This window comes from Oncorhynchus tshawytscha, linkage group LG03 (genome assembly GCF_018296145.1).
Source record: "Oncorhynchus tshawytscha isolate Ot180627B linkage group LG03, Otsh_v2.0, whole genome shotgun sequence".
Taxonomy (NCBI): Eukaryota; Metazoa; Chordata; class Actinopteri; order Salmoniformes; family Salmonidae; genus Oncorhynchus; species Oncorhynchus tshawytscha.
Window position 1 is genome coordinate 41,141,863 of NC_056431.1, and position 21,202 is coordinate 41,163,064.

Sequence of the window (21,202 nt, forward strand, 5' to 3'; positions counted from 1 at the left end):
ATGGTGATAGTAAGATAGGAGAGTGTTGCACAGGCCTGGAATGCCCTGGTTGTCACACTCTCCGGTCCTAATCCTTATCTCTCTGCCCCGCCACCGGCGGTACCTCTGTCAGTCTGTCAGTCTGTCTGTGCCTTGTGGCATCACGAGTATGGTCATAATCCTAGTCTATAAAAACATAATCTGCTGCTGTGCCAGGGATGACAAGCCTGGCCATATGCACATTCAATATCATAGCTAACTCAATCTGGTGTACCCCAAGGCTCTATTCTGGGCCCACTACTGAATGCAACGTCTTGGTTAAAAAAAGGTTAAATCAATAAACTGTAGTGGCTATGGCTAGCAGTACAGAGCTAGCCAGGGCACATCAGGCCCTGCTATGGAAATAACTGTAGAGCACCTCTCCAGCTTTCTCTGTGGGATTTTAATGAATGGGCTCTTAAGCCTTCTGTTACAGCAGAGGGAGGAATCACCATATGTAACACCAGTCACATAAAATCCTGGGTACGTCCCAAATGGCAGCCTATGCCCTATATAGTGCACACCTTTTGGCCAGAACCATACGTGCTCTGGTCACAGTTAGTGCTCTATAAAGGGAATAGGGTGCCATTTGGGATGCCGACCCTGTCTACCCCTCCGTCACACGGCCGTGCACTGTGTGTTTGTGAGCATGATGATGGACATGGCGGATGGAGTGCTTTACTGAATAATTGATCTGTGTTTCGCTGTGCAGCCGTGAAGATTAAAAAGCCCATCAAGACCAAGTTCCGTTTGCCCGTGTTCAACTGGGTGGCGCTGAAGCCCAACCAAATCAACGGCACTGTGTTCAACGAGATCGACGACGAGAGGATACTGGAGGTAGGGAACCCTCCACTCGCCCCCACGTGTATGCACTTCACACTCGGAACTACTATTAAAGCTATGATGATCTACCGCACTTCAAACAACGTGTAGGCCGCTCACCACAGGGCAGGTTGCTTACGATTCAAACCTTCTCACTTGATGCACTGTACTGCTCACTGTGCTTCTACGCCTGCATTGCTTGCTGTTTGGGGTTTTAGGCTGGCTTTCTCTACAGCACTTTGTGACATCAGTAAGAAGGGCTTTATAAATACATTGGATTTTATTTGAAATTTGATTTGATTTGTTGTGTGTCTTCAACCTCAGGACCTGAACGTGGATGAGTTTGAGGAGATGTTCAAGACGAAAGCCCAGGGCCCGGCCATCGATTTGATCATGAGCAAGACCAAGGTCATCCAGAAGGGGCCCAACAAGGTGGCACTGCTGGACGCCAACCGGGCCAAGAACATGGCCATCACCCTGAGGAAAGTGGGAAAGGCCCCTGAGGAGATCTGCAAGGCCATCCAGCTGTAAGACACAATGGCCTCTTTGGGTTACGTCCCAATGGCACCCTATTACTTATATGGCGCACAACGCTGGTCAAAAGTAGTGCACTATGTAGGGAATAGGGTGCCAATTGGGACGCAATTTCTTGTTGTCTTCTTTACCTATGTAGTTTTATAAACGAGGGTCCATTTGGTTACGGTGGTGTGCATGTGTGTGCTTATTAGCCTTTATTGGCAGGTTGTGTCTGCATAGCGTGTGTGTCTATGTCTCCAGTCTGCATATTAACTGTTAACCCCCCCCCCCCGCCAGGTTTGACCTGCGCACCCTGTCGGTGGACTACGTGGAGTGTCTGATGCGCTTCCTGCCCACGGAGAGCGAGGTGAAGATCATGCGTCAGTACGAGAAGGAGAGGAAGCCCGTGGAGGCCCTGACGGACGAGGACCGCTTCATGATGCACTTCAGCAAGATCGAGCGGCTCATGCAGAAGATGACCATCATGGCCTTCATTGGCAACTTCTGCGAGAGCGTGCAGATGCTGACGCCGGTGAGGGCCGGGACACCATGGATGTGCCCCAAATGGCACCCTATTCCCTACATAGTGCATTCCTTTTGAACAGAGCCATATGGGCCCTGGTCAAAAGTAGTGCACAAAATAAGGATTTGGTTCAGGTTGTAGGTGACTGGAGAGGAGGATTGGCTTTTTTTTTAGTTTGACTTGTCCTCCTCTTCTCTGACTTTAGTTCTACTTCCTTCTCTCTTGTTCTTCACAGCAACTCCATGCGGTCATCGCAGCATCTGTGTCAATAAAGTCCTCGCAGAAACTCAAGAAAATTCTCGAGGTAAGCGACTCTTTGCAGACATTCTATGCGTCGGAAATATCCTGCGCTGAACAATGTGTTGAAAATATTGTTCCTGGCTGCCTTCTGTGTTGTTCTAATATGCTCTTTTTCTTCAGATCATCTTGGCGCTCGGAAACTACATGAACAGCAGCAAACGGGGAGCAGTATACGGTTTCAAGCTACAGAGTTTAGATTTGGTAGGAGATTCTTTTCTCCCGAATGTATTGCTAGTGCATGACGTGCTTTAGGATTGCTACTAGTCCACTATGTAGGCCATAGGGTGCCGTTTGGGACGCATGCACTGTCTTCACACTTCTTTTTTTTTTTGAACCCTCCCCCAGCTACTGGACACCAAGTCGACAGACCGGAAAATGACTCTGCTGCACTACATAGCCAACGTGGTGAAGGAGAAGTACCAGCAGGTCAATCTGTTCTACAACGAACTGCATTACGTAGAGAAGGCCGCAGCAGGTACGGTTCACCGTGGAGCTCCGTGTCATTGCAGCGATGAAGGGCTGACGATGCTACAGCAGATCCTAGTGTGGGTCCCAAATAGCACCCAGTTCCCTATATAGCGCTACTACTTTTGACCGGAAGTCGTGCGCTAAAATAGGGAGTAGGTTGCTGTTTAGGACATGACACCTAAATGATGGATTTGGACAGGATTGTAGCCTATCTTTGGTCTGCAGGCATTTTTATTGCGCTGTATCCACAGCCATCATCTCAGAGAATGGGTGATGATGTTGTGCACTTGTTGGGGCTCCTCCACGCTGTGTGTTGCTCTAGGGAGATGTGCAGTATGGCCCTCCTTAATGGGGAGCGCGCCGCTTCAAACTGTATCCAATTCTTCGTGTGTGTGTGTGTGTGTGTGTGTGTGTGTGTGTGTGTGTGTGTGTGTGTGTGTGTGTGTGTGTGTGTGTGTGTGTGTGTGTGTGTGTGTGTGTGTGTGTGTGTGTGTGTGTGTGTGTGTGTGTGTGTGTGTGATCTCAGTGTCGTTAGAGAACGTTCTGCTGGATGTGAAGGAGCTCCAGCGGGGAATGGACCTGACCAAGAGAGAGTACAGCATGCACGGTCACAACACCATGCTCAAAGACTTCATCACACACAACGAGGGCAAGCTGAAAAAGCTGCAGGACGAAGCCAAGATCGCGCTGGTAAACCTCACCTCGCTGATGTTGTCATGTGCAATTAAGGCGACGCTCACAAGGCATTTATACATGATATTCTTCAAGAATCAATGGTTATATGTCATTTATCCAAAAGTTTAAAAATGCATTTACCAATCCCAGATTGCCCCTTTTTATATAGGTTTGATCAAACTATTACCTTTATGATCGACAGATCAACAAATGCAAAATGTGCTATTTGTCTCTGACAGGACGCCTTCGACGAGGCCGTCAAATTCTTCGGCGAGAATTCCAAAACGACGCCCCCGTCCGTGTTCTTCCCGGTGTTTGTGCGCTTCGTCAAGGCCTACAGGGTGAGACTGGCGTTGCTCTCTTACACACCCGTCATGTCCCACACCCACACACTACGCAGGGCGCTGGTACGGCTGTGTGTTTGAGCCCTCTGTCTAAATATGTGCGTGTGCGTGCGTGTTCTGTCAGCAAGCGGAGGAGGACAACGAGCAAAGGAAGAGAGCAGAGCTGATGATGATGGAGAAGCTTCTGGAGCAGGAGGCCATGCTGGACCAGGAGGACCAGAAGGTAGGCTCTCCTTCCCCCTCTCCTTCTCCCCCTCTCCTTCTCCCTCTTCCCCCTCTTCCCAGAAGGTAGGCTCTCCTTCCCCCTCCCTTCTCCCCCTCTCCTTCTCCCTCCTCCCCCCTCTTCCCAGAAGGTAGGCTCTCCTTCCCCCTCCCTTCTCCCCCTCCTCCTTCTCCCTCCTCCCCCTCTTCCCAGAAGGTAGGCTCTCCTTCCCCTTCCCTTATCCCCCTCTCCTTCTCCCTCCTCCCCCTCTTCCCAGAAGGTAGGCTCTCCTTCCCCTTCCCTTCTCCCCCTCTCCTTCTCCCTCCTCCCCCTCTTCCCAGAAGGTAGGCTCTCCTTCCCCCTCCCTTCTCCCCCTCTCCTTCTCCCTCCTCCCCCTCTTCCCAGAAGGTAGGCTCTCCTTCCCCCTCCCTTCTCCCCCTCTCCCTCATCCCCCAGGACTAATGATGGGAGGATCATCTCCTGCTGGTGGGGCAGCTATATTAGGTACTGCAGACAGACACCTAGTGTGTCACATCAAGTCAGTATCAGCAAGTATATAACCAGTGAATAGAACCAGTTAGTAAACCAACCAGTGAATAGAACCAGTTAGTAAACCAACCAGTAAATATAACCAGTTAGTAAACCAACCAGTAAATATAACCAGTTAGTAAACCAACCAGTCAATAGAACCAGTTAGTAAACCAACCAGTCAATAGAACCAGTTAGTAAACCAACCAGTGAATAGAACCAGTTAGTAAACCAACCAGTAAATAGAACCAGTTAGTAAACCAACCAGTGAATAGAACCAGTTAGTAAACCAACCAGTAAATAGAACCAGTTAGTAAACCAACCAGTGACTAGAACCAGTTAGTAAACCAACCAGTAAATAGAACCAGTTAGTAAACCAACCAGTGAATAGAACCAGTTAGTAAACCAACCAGTCAATAGAACCAGTTAGTAAACCAACCAGTCAATAGAACCAGTTAGTAAACATAAACAGTATATATAATATAGACAGTATAACCTTTCTAGTGGACACATTAGGGACCAGCTTGTACAATGGAGTAAACTACTCTGTGTGTGTGTGTGTGTGTGTGTGTGTGTGTGTGTGTGTGTGTGTGTGTGTGTGTGTGTGTGTGTGTGTGTGTGTGTGTGTGTGTGTGTGTGTGTGTGTGTGTGTGTGTGTGTGTGTGTGTGTGTGTGTGTGTGTGTGTGTGTGTGTGTGTGTGTGTGTGTGTGTGTGTTGTGTGTGTGGTTTCCCCACCAGTCTCCGTCCCATAAGAACACCCGGGGCAGGAGTCAGCAGCAGGAGGTGATAGCTGAGCTGAGGAAGAAGCAGGTGAAGGATACGGGCAGCCGCCACGTCTACGAGGGAAAGGACGGAGCCATCGAGGACATCATCACGGGTAAACAGGACCGGGGGGCCAATCACCATCAGTTCTACATATCACACACACCTTACTTATATACGTGCACATAAATACACGCATACACATGTCTACACACGCACATTCATGTGCACAGAGGTATACACATCTACACACACGCAGGCAGGCCTGTGCAGAAGAAGCTCTCCCCCTGCTCTAGTACGGCTAGCGTGGTTAAGACACAAACTTACACACCGGGCGCTCTGCATGCAGGTCCTCTCCTGTGCTCCAATCCGATCATTAACACTGGGTTTCTAAACCGCTAACAGGTACCTCTTTAACTCTGGAACTGATTGAACTGTCAATCCGAAAGGCTTTACTACACCTTGATCCTACGGTAGAAACATGCTTTGACCATCCAGCTAGCCTAACGTAGACACTCGGAGCCGGCTCAAATGTCCGTAGGATCATTATCCGCTATTCCGTCGTAGCTTTGTAGCAGTTAGTAATGTCTGCTATCCTGTCGTAGCTTTGTAGCAGTTAGTAATGTCTGCTATCCTGTCGTAGCTTTGTAGCAGTTAGTAATGTCTGCTATCCTGTCGTAGCTTTGTGATAGTAATGTCTGCTATCCTGTCGTAGCTTTGTAGCAGTCAGTAATGTCTGCTATCCTGTCGTAGCTTTGTGATAGTAATGTCTGCTATCCTGTCGTAGCTTTGTAGCAGTCAGTAATGTCTGCTATCCTGTCGTAGCTTTGTGATAGTAATGTCTGCTATCCTGTCGTAGCTTTGTAGCAGTTAGTAATGTCTGCCATACCTGTCGTAGCTTTGTGATATTAATGCCTGCTATCCTGTCATAGCTTTGTGATAGTAATGCCTGCTATCCTGTCATAGATTTGTGATAGTAATGTCTGCTATCCTGTCGTAGATTTGTAGCTGTTAGTAATGTCTGCCATACCTGTCGTAGCTTTGTGATAGTAATGCCTGCTATCCTGTCATAGCTTTGTGATAGTAATGTCTGCTCTCCTGTCGTAGCTTTATGACAGTTAGGGGTGTAGACGGGCCGGGCTGAGGGTATAGTCTCCCGGACCAGATACCATGGTTACGTCCCTAATGGCAACTTATTCCCTACTACTTTTAACCAGAGATCTATGGGGCACTATATAGGCCATAGGGTGCAATTTGGGGATGCAGCCCCATGTATTGATCTGCTTTATTAAAATACACGACCCATCCGTTCCACAGAGAAGACATACGACCGTAGGACATTTACATTCTGTGTGGTTTGGCATATATAATACTATTTACACTAATTCTCTATAACAATCACACATAACTGTATTCTAGCTGACAAGCTAAAAGCCTGTCTTGTAACATTTTAACATTGGCGCTCCATAAGATACAGTATAATTGCCCTAGGGGCGCAAAATTCAAGGACATTTCCCCAAAATGCCCAGGTTTTTCCCAGTTGGAAGATTCCCGGAATCAGGAGGGGATACGCAGCAAGTCCAGGAATCCTCCAAGCGGGATTGGGAAAGTTCAGCCCTGAAGGCCTATTGTAGACTGTAACCATCTATAGAATGTGTTAGTGTCTCTCTGCTCCAGTCTTCTGATGCTTTGTAGGGTGTGCTAACCTGTGCTAAAACCCTGTAGATGTGTGCTACTCCTTACTGTCGTGTCTTGGCTGTTGTTGTTGTTGTTGTTTCAATGCAGTGCTGAAGACAGTGCCCTTTACCGCCCGCACAGCCAAACGGGGCTCTCGGTTCTTCTGCGAGCCCGCTCGCAATGAGGAGAACCATTACTAAAGCTTAGAACTCTCTCTCTGAAAGGTCGCTGTAAATACTGTGTTGTCCTTCTTCTTCGTCTCTCTCTTTCTCCGTACTCTCACAGCGTGTTGTGTTCCCTCTCACTCTGTGTTATCCCTGTCAGTCGTGTGTGTGCGCGCGCGTGTGTGGTGTGGTGTGTCGGCGTCACCACCTCCGCCCCTTCTAGCAGGGGGAGGAAGCGGTTTGTGGGAGGAGTCTCCGATGTCCCCTCCGTTACCCTGCATGAAGCGAGTCATCCCCGTTATTCAACCTCATCCATTTGTGTCACCAACCATAGCAAACCATAATGTCACAGCTATTGACATTTGCCCTGAGGAGAGTGAGATGGGTAGATGGGTAAGAAATCTACCACGTCTCACTCTATACAGTACAAGGAATACAGCAGCGTTACAGAGTACATATCAATGGGACAGTAAGTGCCCTCTGCTGTTAAAAAGGAGGAAGTGCGTCCTAGACCGAAACGGATCTCACTGGCCATCATCCAAGAAGTTTACACTCCTACATGTTATGCTGACTAGTATTAGTGCTAGTAGTTCTACTATATAGTAAAACTTGTGCTTCAGTATATATCATATACTAGTCAGTATTGTAATCAGCATAGCAGAGTATTTTTTTGCCTATAATTATATAGTAATTCATCAATTGTCAGTGTTGATGTATTGATAGCCTTGACTTATTTTAAAATGGCTGTGGCATTATACCTTGCTTGTGTGTTCATCTGTCCATCATGAAAACAGAGTGTTGTGTTCATCTGTCCATCATGAAAACAGAGTGTTGTGTTCATCTGTCCATCATGAAAACAGAGTGTTGTGTTCATCTGTCCATCATGAAAACAGAGTGTTGTGTTCATCTGTCCATCATGAAAACAGAGTGTTGTGTTCATCTGTCCATCATGAAAACAGAGTGTTGTGTTCATCTGTCCATCATGAAAACAGAGTGTTGTGTTCATCTGTCCATCATGAAAACAGTGTTGTGTTCCTGTATTACTGTGCTGTTGGTTGGGTTCCTGCATGCCTCTGGCTTTCTCCCGCTTCAAACCCACAATACCCCGTTCCCCGTTCCCCCTAGCTCTGGTCTAGGGCGTTATGTGTGGCTGATTCTGAGCCTTGTAAGTTATATGTAAACGCCCCTGGACCAGATCTCCAGTTTCCCTTGCCTTGTGCTCGGCTCAAACTCTTTGGTGCTGGATCATATTCGTATCACATGACTCTCTGTGGTTTGTCTGGTCATCTTTCTAACGTGTTGCACGAAGCATGAATGATTCATTTCTGACACGCGTTCTCGGGTCTTGGATGTCACATTCATTTCCGTTGTGTGCAACTAACACACAGCCAGATACATGTCCTGAATTGCTGTTGAGCCATTTAAAAAGGGACAGGCCTCAGTATTTCTAAATGTTTCATAACTTACAGTTGAGTTCACGTCCCATGCCCATGTATCTGGCTGAATGCATGCCGTTCTTTGGTCTGTTTTTTTATTCAACATATAACTTTTTTGTGTATGTTGAAAAAAACACTTGTTGGGTTTTTGTTTGTGATAACTAAGTCTTCGTGCAAAATGTGGTTGGCACTATTTGCTCATGCTGGTAGTCACTGGAAAGCAGCTTGGGTTTTTTTTTAGACAGAAAAACAGAGAAAAATAAAACGCTTTGATTTACTCGTCCTTTGTGCCTGCAGTATCAATTAACAGCATATCTTAGTAAGCTCTACCCCTCTAACACCTTAGTCTTGCCCTATCCTGTCCAATGACCTCTGCCTGCCCCCCCACCCCATTGGCCGCTTTGCTCGCTCAGCACTCCTCCACTGTGAAAACACCCCTCTGGTCACCCTGCTTCTTTAACCTCCATTTTGTCTTCTCTTCATCCATCCAGCCCTAAAGAAGAATAATATTACTAAATTTCCCAATGTCCACTCGAGGGTAAGGAATTCCTCCAATAGCACCCCTGTGGTGGTGGATGTGTCCCAGACCTGGCAAGCATCTCTTTTTTACCTCCCCTTGAGTTACCTACCACTGAGGGCTTTCTCTACTTCATACTAGACTGACTGTGTTGGTCCCCCCTCCCTCCCTCCTTTTCTGTTCACCTCCCATTTCCTAATTAAGGTTATAGACAAATGTTGCATGTCTAAAATCAAAGAATGCAAATTCAGTGTAAAATGCCCTTTATGGGAAATGATTTACATTCCCCTTTTTTCCCGATTGTTTAACATGAGAAAATGTTGCATCTTTTTTTTTTTTTTTTTGTGTGGGGGGGGCTTGTATTGGGGGGCACTTGTCCATAGCTTGTGTTTTTTAAACGACAGTGACAGAAGGACTAGTAAATATGAAAAATGTCAAATCTATAAGGTATTTTCTGTTGGGACTGTTTTTGTCTTCCTTTTAGAGGAGTGAACTGAAGGGGAATGTTTCTTTACAACTCAAGCTGCTTTGCCTGATTGGCTGCCAACAAACAGCCTCATCTGAAGGCCCTGGCATGACTGACACTTCTTTTATCCACCCCCCTTCCTCCCTCCATCCCAGATCTTCGAAATCAGCCTTACAGGAGAGCCGACGCGGTGAGGAGGAGCGTCAGAAGGCGCTTTGACGACCAAAACTTGCGGCCGGTCAACAACACTGAAGTTGTCATGTGACGAGGGAACAGTGCATGTGCTCGGAGAGGGGTGAAGGGGGGGGGTGATGTGGATGTAACAGCCTCTCACTCTGGACTGAAAGAGAAATGGATGATGGACTGAAAGAGATGGCTAGACTGAAAGAGAAATAGAAGGACTGAAGGAAAGAGAGATGGATGGGTCTGAAAGGTCAGTCATAGGGAACCTTAGACAAGCCAAGTGCCTGAAATGTACTTTTTATGTGATCAGTTTTATTTTTTCATTACTTCAAACAATGCAACTTGACCTGGCTTTAAACTGTAATTTCCTTTGATGTGTAAAACTGGACTCGAACCTCCGTAGGGGGAATTCATGGAAGAGATTTTTCCCCGAAAGAAGTGTAGAATGTACATGTGACACGGTTCCCGTTATGCCTCGATCACACCTCCCAGCGTCATTGCGTTTTGGTACAGCAGAAGCACATGCATTTCCAATGGAGGCGCTGCGTTTGCCTTTGCCGCGTGGCATTAGCAGTTGCAGTGCGCTCGAGTGTCGGTGCGTACGTCGGACAAACCAAACGTACGCATCACATTCTATGCGTAGACGGCTTGACAGAAACGGTAGCAGAAAGGTGAATGTGGAACTTCTGTTGCGCACCTATCCAGATGAGGCCGCGTACCATTTTGCGCATGACACTGCAGGTGTGTTCGAGGCGTTAGGCGTCAAAGTATTCCGCCACAGGTGATGAATATGATATTCAATAGCAAGTATCTTATTACATTCCTGGTGCTACTGCCATTGCTCTTGGAATTCCAACAATGTGCTCGAGTGGCACTTTAAAAAACGCATTAGCTTTTCCATCGTTGCTAAAGGGCTAATGGCCTTAAAGGGCACAAGTCTTAGATTAAAGACTATGAAGCAGTGATCCAAAACTAATATGCTCAATGAAAGTACTTAAGCAAGTATCAGGTAGACTTCTGTACACCAACGTGTGACCACAGTTAGAGAAATCGTATCGGAAATAATTATAACTCAGAGAGGTGTGGCTCTCTCAAAATGAGACCAGGCTAATGTGAATTGTGTATAGCTAGGCCTCTATATTACGGTATTAACATCTCATTCATCGGTGTTAACATGGTTAGTGGACCAAGTCGTGAATTATTAGAGAACTACAGTACCAGTCAAAGGTTTGGACACACCTACTCAATCAAGAGTTCTGTATTTATTGACTATTTTCTACATTGTAGAATAATAGTGAAGGTATCAAAACTATGAAATAATACATATGGAATCATGTAGTATCCCAAAAAAGTGTTAAAACAGATGAAAATATATTCTTCAAAGTTGACACCCTTTGCCTTGATGACAGCTTTGCACACTCTTGGCATTCTCTTCAGCTTCACCTGGAATGCTTTTCCAACAGTCTTGAAGGAGTTTCCACATACGCTGAGTACTTGTTGGATGCTTTCCTTCACTCTGCGGTCCAACTCATCCCAAACCATCTCAATTGGGTTGAGGTCAGGTGATTGTGGAGGCCAGGTCATCTGATGCAGCACTCCATCACTTTCCTTGGTCAAATAGCCCTTACACAGCCTGGAGGTGTGTTTTGGGTCATTGTCCTGTTGAAAACCAATTGATAGTCCCACTAAGCGCAAACGAGATGGGAATGGTGAATCGCTGCAGAACGCTATGGAAGCCATGCTGGTTAAGTGTGCCTTGAATTCTAAATAAATCAGACAGTGTCACCAGCAAAGCATCCCCAAACCATCACACCTCCTCCTCCATGCTTCACGGTGGGAACCACATGCTGAGATCATCCGTTCACTTACTCTGCATCTCACAAAGATGCGGCGGTTGGAACCAAAATTCCAAAATGTTGACTTATCAGTCCAAAGGATAGATTTCCACCGGTCTAATGTCCTTTGCTTGTGTTTCTTGGCCCAAGCAAGTCTCCTTCTGCAGCAATTTGACCATGGAGACCTGATTCACACAGTCTCTTCTGAACAGTTGATGTTGAGATGTGTGTGTTACTTGAACTCCGTGAAGCATTTATTTGGGCTGCAATTTTTGAGGCTGGTAACTCTAATGAACTTATCCTCTGCAGCAGAGGTAACTCTGGTTCTTCCTTTCCTGTGGCGGTCCTCATGAGATCCAGTTTCATCATAGCACCTTCCTGTCTTAAAGTAATGGTGGACTGTTGTTTTTCTTTGCTTATTTTAACTGTTCTTGCCATAATATGGACTTGGTTTTTTACCAAATAGGGCTATCTTCTGTATACCACCCCTACCTTGTCACAGCACAGCTGATTGGCTGAAACACATTAAGATGGAAAGAAATTCAACAAATTAACAAGGTACACCTGTTAATTGAAATGCATTCCAGGTGACTACCTCATGAAGCTGGTTGAGAGAATGCCAAGAGTGTGCAAAGCTGTCGTCAAGGCAAAGGGTGGCTACTTTGAAGAATCTCAAATATATTTAGATTTATTTAACACTTTTTTGGTTAAAACATGATTCTGTGTTATTTCATAGTTTTAATGTCTTCACTATTATTCCACAATGTAGAAAATAGTAAAACTAAAGAAAAAGAATCCTTGAATAAGTAGTTGTGTCCAAACTTTTGACTGGTACTGTACATTGTCTGCTCATGTAGACCTCAAGTGCCATTCAAATGCAATGCTGTTAAGTGGATGGTGGGGCTCTTGAGCCACAATAGCTCTGGTTCAGGGAGTCGTTCGGTCGAAGGACCGCTAGAGCACACCCAAACGACACCCCAGACCAGAGCTAGAGCCACAATTGACTCAGAGCGAATAGGAAAGGTGCTAAAACAAAGACTTATCAGCAGATACACTTCCAGTCAAGTGTAGTGGCTACAAGGAAGGTACTTTAGGCTACTTGAGGAGCTTGTCATGGAAACTGGATTCCAAGTTTCTTTTTTTTACTCTGAAAACCTGCAATCGGCTAATGAATCTCTAGGCAACTGTCCACTCACTATTATTGTACATTCAATGTATAGTATTTAACCACTGTAAACGGTATCCATTCAGTTTTGCTCATGTGACCCACTTTGACGTGAGCAACAGTCATTTTTTAAAAAGTGTTTAGCTAAGTTATATTAAAAAAATGTCAGAACAAACAAAAAGTATACAACAACAAAAAGGTTTTGTAAATGTACAGATATTTTGCTACAAATTGTTGCATTGTTTTTTACTTCTTAATCCACTCATTACTATAAAAGGTAACTATTGTACATATTGTTTAAAACAAAATGTGAATCACCCTGTGATACACAATTTGAATGTTATTTTAACTTATAGGTTTGTCCATTTTGTATATTTAATTAAGCCGGGGAAAAAAACAAATCTGGGTTCACTTTAACACAACAGATCTATTGTGTGAAGCAGAATGCCCTGGTGTCACACTTGCCTGAGTAAAGAGGCATTATATTAATGTATGTTCCAAATGGCACTCTATTCCCTATCTAGGTTACTATTTTTGACCCTATGGGCCTTGGTAAAAAAAATATCAAAAGTAGTGCCCTATATAGGGAGTCATTTGGGCCATAACCCATTGACGTTCAGAGAAGCTTTCTGTGGTCTTGGGACCATAATTGTCCACGTTAGCATGTGCAACAAACCACTCATCTCTATACTTCCTATGTGAACTGTTGACCACTCATCAGCTTCACTCATTAGACTGGATAATAGTGGCATGTTTTTGTTTTTTCTTCAGAAATGTATTTTAGGCATTGTGTGCTTATTACAAAATACTTTTAAATAACATTTAGATAAAGATAGACCGAGTTCTGGACATGATCAAATAAACTATTTACACTATTATAGCGTGTGCATCTTTATTTCAATTTTGTTCTTTAATCATTCATTTGGCAGACAGCTGTTCAGATTCACTCTGGTTTTCTATGCATGCTCATTGATATGAAAACAACAGGAGAAGTCGGTCTTGTCATCTCCGTGTATGTAAACTGTGAAAATCATTACTTGCCCGTCTGGCGGGCTTGTGGCATCGGGCAGCAACAAAGGTTTGGATTTGCCACTTCTGGCGGTCTTCGGCCACCGTGCCACAGTCCTGGTGATGTTATTGGAGCTTAATCTAGATTGTCCTGAGCCGCGTTGTCTCGGGCACTCACTCTTACAGTAGCAATTATTACCTTCAGCCTGCCTAGCATTGCAATGATCCACAGGAAATGGATACAAGGCTACTAAGCCTAGTGAACAAGAGGCGCTCATAACAGAGAGGTCATATGTAATGAAAATAATGAGCTCCGATCTATGGTGGCTGCTGGTGATGGTACATGAAGACAAACAAATTCATGTCAACTCTATTTTATTACATTTATAGATCATGCAACGAGGACTTTCACAATTCCTCTCGTGAAAATCTAGCGAACCAATCCTAAAAATACCATAAAAAAATGTATTTTAAAGGGTCTTGTTTCAGAGAGACATTTACTTCAGTCTAGACGTGGACCTTTGCCAAAGAGTTCTACATCAGTCCAAAGCAGCGGTATGCAACGAGATTCAGCTGCGGGGAGATTTTTTGCCGAAGTGGATGGTCGGAGGTCCGGAAAATCATTCAAATTTGTCCACTGCAAATTGAGCAGAACTAAGCACAAAAATGTATTTATTGTATTTGAAAATAATTTCAAACCTTGATTACACTGAGACACAATCACATCTCTTTTTATTTGCGGGATATTTTGTTAACAGATTTCCTAAACTAAAAACTTTTATTATTTTTTTTTTTACTTTGAGGGCTCGAGTCAAAAGTAGTGCACTATAAAGGGAATAAATACAGTGCCATGTGTGACTCGGATAAGAATTGTACTGAGAACTGCAAGGCAGTCACATTTAAGAGCATGGCATTAAGATGCTCTTTGAATCCATTTCGATATCAAACAACTACAAAACAAATAAAATGAAATAGCTAGTGAGAAAACATTATAAAAAGGCACCACATTTCTGAAGTGTGTCACTAAATGTCCACACAGTTGACCTGATATCAAAGTAGTCACTCAACTCAGCCTGTGACCACTTCCAATAACGTAAGAAAACAGAGCAAATATTTACCAAGCATTCTAGTGCCAGGGTGGCGGGTTCATTCCCATTATACAAAACACAAGGGGAATAGTTCACACACAGTCCAAAAAGGGTTGAAACATTCTGGTAACTTAGACAAAAACTGGCAGGAATTAAGCAAATCTTCTAACTGGGATTTCTGGAAAAACCTGTGAAGTTTGGGAAAGTTACCAGAATTGTATAACCTTAAGTCCAAGCATGTGTGGCATTACACTGAAAAATAAGCACCGGGGGGAATCTATGGTGGATGAAAGGAAGCATGAGGAAAAACAGGATCAAGGAGCATCCAGCTGTTCCAGTAGAGTCCTCCTCCTCTTCTCCAGCTCTCCTTCACTCAGCTCGCTGCCTGAAGTGTCCCAGCCACCCTACACAACAAAGACAAAACATCAAAACCCACATTTTCCTGACAACACTGGTGATTTCTAGGTAGTACTGAGCGATTAACCGAAATGACGGTTATTTGGGGATTTTTAAACAACTAACAGACCGACATCGGTTCAATTATTTTAATGCCGCTTCGTTGGGAACGCGCAATCGAGAGGGATAGAAAGCAGTTGCTTCGCAAGCCTTAAAACACATGATCTACGGGATTGACCGTTGGTATTCAGCAGTCAACAGTATGCCTTATTTATTCTGTTACAGCATTCAACGCACATATAGTACATTTAAAAATAATAATAATAAACATTGCGATTTGAACAAACATTCTCCAAAATATTTATTGAAGTCTATAAAGTACACAACCGTGTGTCTGTTGAAATGGATATTGCAGTTGCACAAGCAGGACGAAGTCCCTACACATTGTAATGGAGCAAAATAACAATCAGCATTTCGTGCTTCTACACCTGCATTGCTTGCTGTTTGGGGTTTTAGGCTGGGTTTCTGTACAGCAGTTTGAGATATCAGCTGATCTAAGGGCTATTTAAATACATTTGATGTCTAAATCCGTGGTCATTTAAAAAAATGAAATATCAAACCGACCTCTAAAAGCACTAATAGCTCAGCACTACTTCCAGGAGTTTTACTAGGTATGCTTCTCAAATGGTACCCTTTTCCCTATGTAATGCACTACTCTTGACCAGGATGTAACCCATACATATGGCTCTAGTCAAAAGTAGTCGAGTGACATTTGGGATGCACTAGGACAGGGTTCCCGAACAAGCGGCCCAAAGGTGATTTTATCCCCCCCCCCAAAAAAAAAGTTCTGAGCCCAAAACAAAAAGGCTGCGGCTGCCAATAGAGTTCTTCTTTCGGGGAAACCTCTGCATGATCTACCCACTTTGCCTCATATTATTTTTACCCCCAATTTCAAATCTTCTCATCGCTGCAACTCCCCAACAGGCTCGGGAGGTGAAGGTCGAGCCACGCGTCCTAGGAAACATGACCCGCCAGACCGCGCTTCGCCCGGAAGCCAGCCGCACCAATGTGTCGGAAGAAAACACTGTTCACCTGACGACAGATGTCAGCCTGCAGGCGCCCACCACAAGGTGGTGGCCCTGCCGGCCAAACCCTCCCTATAACCCGGACGACGCTGGGCCAATTGTGCGCTGTCCTATGGGACTCCCGATCACGGCTGGTTGTGATACAGCCCGGGATCGAACCTGGGTCTGTAGTGACGCCTCTAGCGTGCCACTTGGGAGGCCCCTGCCCATATTTCTAAACAGCCGGGGGAAAATAATAATAATTGAAACGCGGCGATTTCAACAAACATTCTCCAAAATATTTATTGAGGTCTTTAAAGTATACAACCTTCTGTGTCTGTTGTAACAGATATTGCATTGGAGCAACAAAATAAACAATCAGCATTTTGTGTGATGTAGGCTAATCTTTATAGTTGCTGCCATATCACAGCCACTATGAGTTCCTGTAAAATGAACATTCTAGGCAACCTGAGCATGTCTGACCAAGCGCTATTATTCCTTACTTCATTTGCCCAATACTGCTTTAGACTTCCTACTATTTGTGGTGATCATCTTCATAGATATGCTGCCACAAAGTAGCGAGAGTAGCTGGGGGGGAAAAAAGAGAGCTAGCCAATGTTTGCAACGATAATGAATAAAGAATCACTATTGACTTCCTGTATGTATCTTGCTTGTGTTTGATATGCTTGCCTAAATATACTGTTAGATGACAAAGTTTGTACCAAAATGTTGATCATGTCTTTTGTGTATAACATGAAGGCTGAAGGCTGCCTACCGCCCCTCCAGAAAAAAATAACATTAAAATCGCTCGAGGTATGGAATGCACTGTTCAAACATGTCGATCCATATCTTTACTCTTTAGAGTAGAACATGAAGTTTCCCCCTCCATGTTAAGGGGGAAGCGGCAGTGGAAGCACTGAGCAGAAGCTACATAGACAAAATAGTGGGCAGCAGCTCCGTAAAAAAAAGAAAAAAAGAATCCTGCACATGCACAGAAATCTCCGTATCAATAGACACAGCAAGTTGGGTTGCAGCAAATCCAGAACCGCAGTCACTTTAAATCATTTTTGTTGTTGGACAGAAGACTAAAATTACCAGGAAGTGATTTTAAATGTAGGAAAAATCTGTTCCTATTTATTCCCACGCATAAAGGCATATGTGATCGTATCCCAATGTAATCAAAGTTTGAAATGACTTCGATTTTGTCAAATACTATATCCGTTTGGGATTCTTGCGGTCAATTTGCTGTGAACATCTATCTTCCGTCACCCCGACCATCTGCCCAAGGCTGAATGTAATCAGGGACCCTTGCACCAGGAAATAGAATAGTAAACACCTCACTGGGACTAGGATGAGACTAAATGCTTGGATACAACTGCTGTGTAACTGGCGTGGAGTATTTCTTTCTTTTAAAGCATTCAAATCCCAGATGCTTGGCTGGGTTTCGTGACCGGAATGGGACGTTTTACCTCCTCCTTGGTAGATTTCCTTTTAGGTGACTTCTGCTTGGATTCGGAGCGACTCTTCCCCCGGGACTTGTCGTTCTCTTTCTCTTTCTCCTGGTCCTTCTCCCGCTTGCCGTCCCTCTCTCTTCCTCCCTTCTCTTTCCGCTCGCCTTCGGATTCAGGAGATTGCTGAAAGACAGGGTCACAAGAATCAGCGCGCCGTTCCGCCATTTGGCTTCCCAGAGTGGCCCAAACATTCCCCTCGAAAATGTAGTTCCGTCCTGAGAACCTACCGACTTGTGACGCCTCTTCTTCCCCTTCTTCTTGTGCTTCTTGGACTTCTTATAACTTCTATCTGTTGACCGAATGGAGAGGAATGTCAGAAACTGGCCGCCACACAATATTCCTTCATTTGTGTTTTTTTTTTAAATAGTGATTATTTTGTATTTGATCATTTCTAGTCAAGGTTATAGGTACAATACATCCCTATCAGCATATACTTTTTCATCATACCTGATCCTTATATCACAATTATCATTCAAGTTTTTAATTGGAATGATAAAAGAATAAACAAAAGGGATTATACATAGGAAAACCACTGACCAGATTCCCCACTGGAGGAACGCTCGGACGGGGACTTGGACTGTGAGCGCTTCTTCTTCTTGGTGTGATAATCGTCTTCACCTTCAGACTCTGAGCCCTGCAGAGAGAAGAGAAGTGGGAGTAGTAGGAGGGTTTGTCTAGTGAGGTGCCATGCTGATACAATTGAAGGCGAAATCCCAAATGGCACCCTATTTCCTATAAACTATAGGGTTTCTGGTCAAAAGCAGTGCACCATTCTAGGGAATAGGGTGCCATTTGGTACACACACTACAAAGGGCGCAGAGGGGTCTTGGTTTGTGCAGTGTCGGGGTATAGTACTAACCGATCGAGAGCGAGAGCGCTTCCTGTGGTGCTTCTTGGACTTCTTTGAGTGTTTCTTGGTCTTGGAGTGATGATGCTGGCACTCGTGCTGTGAGAAGAAACAGCAGCCAGGTTTGAGTACTGTATGTCATGACACTGGTTCTGTCCCAAATGGCACCCTCATCTGTATATAGTGCACTACTATGGGCCCTGGTCAAAAGTAGTGCACAATATAGGGAATAGGGTGCCATTTGAGATGCAACCACTGACATTGTCGGGGGTAAATCCCCCACCCACCCACCCCACACAGAGTTAAATGAGTCTTACCTCCAAGACATGCATGAAGTCTTTGAATATCCTTTTCCTCTCAGACTCCAGAGTCACGTCTTCGAATGCAGATTCTTTGAGGAATCTTTCTCGGACCTAAGACGACCAAAGAGAGAAAATGAATAGTCAGAAAACAAAAGGTTTGCTTTTGAACAGTGTGCGCAAAGCTGTCATCAAGGCAAAGGGTGGCTACTTTGAAGAATCTCAAATATAAAATATATTTTGATTTGTTTAACACTTTTTTGGTTACTACATGATTACATATGTTATGTCATAGTTTTGATGTCTTCACTATTATTCTACAATGTAGAAAATATAAAAAATTAAGAAAAACCCTGGAATGAGTAGATGTGTCCAAACTTTTGACTGGAACTGTATCACTGCGCTAGCTCACCCGAACCGGTGTTGATTGACAGTTTGCTGGTCCAATCAAAGGGCAGAGTGTGCCCCTTTGCACTTTTTTTTTTTTTTTTTGCAAGTGCATGCTCACTGGCTACTCTCACTGGTTGCTTGGAGAGTAATCCCTGGAGACTGAGTCCACACCTCTGGTGCAAGATAACAGTAACACTGTGTGTGTGTGTGTGTGTGTGTGTGTGTGTGTGTGTGTGTGTGTGTGAAAGGTAACAGATTAACACATACTTCTTCCCAGGTGGCCTCTGGTTCCAGGGCTGGGGTAGCCTGCTTCAACATGCTCTTGAAGGTAGCCTCTTTCCTCTTCATCTTCCTGGCCTCCTCCTTCTCCCGCTCCCTCTCCCGAGCCTCCGCCTTCTCCAGCAACTACATCGGTACAGGAGGAGAGAGGGAGGTCACTTAGTAGTTATTAGAAGCCCAGCGAGGTCACTGATCGTCAGATCGCCAAAATGGCACCCATTCCCTATTTAGTCCACTACTTCTGACCAGGGCTCATAGTGTACAAAACATTAAGAACACTTGCTCTTTCCATGACAGACTGACCAGGTGAATCTAAGTGAAAGCTATGATCCCTTATTGATGTCACTTTTTAAAGCCACTTCAAAATCAGTGTAGATGAAGGGGAGCGGACAGGTTAAAGGAGGATATTTAAGCCCTGAGACAATTGAGACATGGATTGTGAATGGGCAAGACATAAGTTAAGTGCCTTTAAACAGGGTATGGTAGTAGACGCCAGGCGCACTGGTTTGTGTCAAGAACTGCAACGCTGCTGTGTTTTTCAACCTCAACAGTTTCCCGTGTGTATCAAGAGTGGTCCACACGCCAAAGGACATCCAGCCAACTTGACAAAACTGTGGGAAGCATTGGAGTCAACATGGGCCAGTGTCCCTGTGGAACGCTTTCGACACCTTGAACAATCCATGCCCTGACGAAGTGAGGCTGTTCTGAGGGCAAAAGGGGGTGCAACTCAATATTAGGAAGGTGTTACTAATGTTTTGAACACCCAGTGTATAGTTAGAGTTTTCAGACACAGAAATGGTGGTCTAGGTATAAATCAGAGCTCTTACGCTGTTGAAGGCTAGCTTGATGTTGCCTGCGTCCAACGTTGTGGCTCTCTTGTCTGAGCTGATCACAGTGCCAAAGTCTTCAAAGCTAGTGTTTACCTCGACCAAGAAGTTTTTGTCCTGTGTGGAGGAAAGAGGAGAAAGAGTTAATAAAATGAAAACTACCATTGAGGCGATGGTGCAGATTACACGATATCTACGCTGTAAAGTAGATTTAACTGCATCCCAAATGGAACCCTACACTCTATTTCATACACTACTTTGGATCAGGCATCGTAGTGCACTAAATAGGGAATAGGACGCCATTTGAGACCACAACGTGGGAGAAAACACAGACGGTAACATTCTCCCACCTTCAGGATATCCTTAATGATCCGCTTCTCGTCGTGGTAGCGAGCCTTCAGGTCTTCCACGTAGAACTTGAACAGATCGAGGGGAGTGGAGCCTGCGGAATAGACACCATAAACTAACAGGCACGCGTTATTCAAGATGTGCTCGGACAACACATGGTTACCGCAACACCAAAGGCTAAAGAGAAAGGCAGTGACCACAAACCAGAGCAGCAGAAGTATAATACGACATTATCACCGCAGTACAAGGGGACAAGAGAACAACAATATTGATAACGTGCATGCGTGCCTATCAGTGTGGGCATCCCCGTGTGTGTGTGTGTATGCGTATACCTGTGTGAGCCAGGGTTTCCGTCAGGAAAATGTGGCGCCGGACATTTGACCGGCAGCATTTTCATTTACTGGCCATGTGCATTGGGTGCGTAACTTGATTAGGGCGTCCACCCACGGCGCGCGGAATGACAGAAACCACATTTTGAGTATGGTAATTCATATTAAATAACAGAACATGCAAGTCGAGGATGAACGATGCGCGGTCCTTCTT

General features: G+C 44.8%; 2 protein-coding genes across 5 annotated transcripts in view; one reads left to right on the forward strand and one right to left on the reverse strand.

Annotated features, from left to right (window-relative positions):
- LOC112234153 (formin-like protein 2) overlaps positions 1-9,281 on the forward strand; it is a 76,195-nt gene extending 66,914 nt beyond the window's left edge. The window contains exons 16-26 of one of the 2 annotated variants that reach the window (XM_042315987.1): positions 731-855; positions 1,165-1,367; positions 1,654-1,888; positions 2,115-2,183; positions 2,300-2,380; positions 2,525-2,654; positions 3,174-3,337; positions 3,562-3,663; positions 3,791-3,889; positions 5,136-5,274; positions 8,928-9,281. In XM_042315987.1, coding sequence (XP_042171921.1) covers positions 731-855; positions 1,165-1,367; positions 1,654-1,888; positions 2,115-2,183; positions 2,300-2,380; positions 2,525-2,654; positions 3,174-3,337; positions 3,562-3,663; positions 3,791-3,889; positions 5,136-5,274; positions 8,928-9,094 — 1,514 coding nt within the window. In that variant the 3' untranslated portion in view covers positions 9,095-9,281. Of the gene's footprint in view, positions 1-730; positions 856-1,164; positions 1,368-1,653; positions 1,889-2,114; positions 2,184-2,299; positions 2,381-2,524; positions 2,655-3,173; positions 3,338-3,561; positions 3,664-3,790; positions 3,890-5,135; positions 5,275-6,944; positions 7,758-8,927 lie in introns of those variants that run through there. The other variant, XM_042315996.1, reaches the window with a different exon arrangement.
- A 3,455-nt stretch (positions 9,282-12,736) lies between these two features.
- Positions 12,737-21,202, reverse strand: part of LOC112235640 (pre-mRNA-processing factor 40 homolog A-like) — a 33,600-nt gene continuing 25,134 nt past the window's right edge. For 2 of the 3 annotated variants that reach the window (XM_024404122.2, XM_024404138.2), the window contains 9 exons: positions 20,662-20,774; positions 20,312-20,428; positions 19,473-19,610; positions 18,834-18,929; positions 18,529-18,615; positions 18,207-18,303; positions 17,897-17,958; positions 17,628-17,792; positions 12,737-15,102 (listed from right to left, as the gene is read on the reverse strand). In XM_024404122.2, coding sequence (XP_024259890.1) covers positions 15,013-15,102; positions 17,628-17,792; positions 17,897-17,958; positions 18,207-18,303; positions 18,529-18,615; positions 18,834-18,929; positions 19,473-19,610; positions 20,312-20,428; positions 20,662-20,774 — 965 coding nt within the window. In that variant the 3' untranslated portion in view covers positions 12,737-15,012. The remainder of the gene's footprint in view (positions 15,103-17,627; positions 17,793-17,896; positions 17,959-18,206; positions 18,304-18,528; positions 18,616-18,833; positions 18,930-19,472; positions 19,611-20,311; positions 20,429-20,661; positions 20,775-21,202) is intronic. The other variant, XM_024404129.2, reaches the window with a different exon arrangement.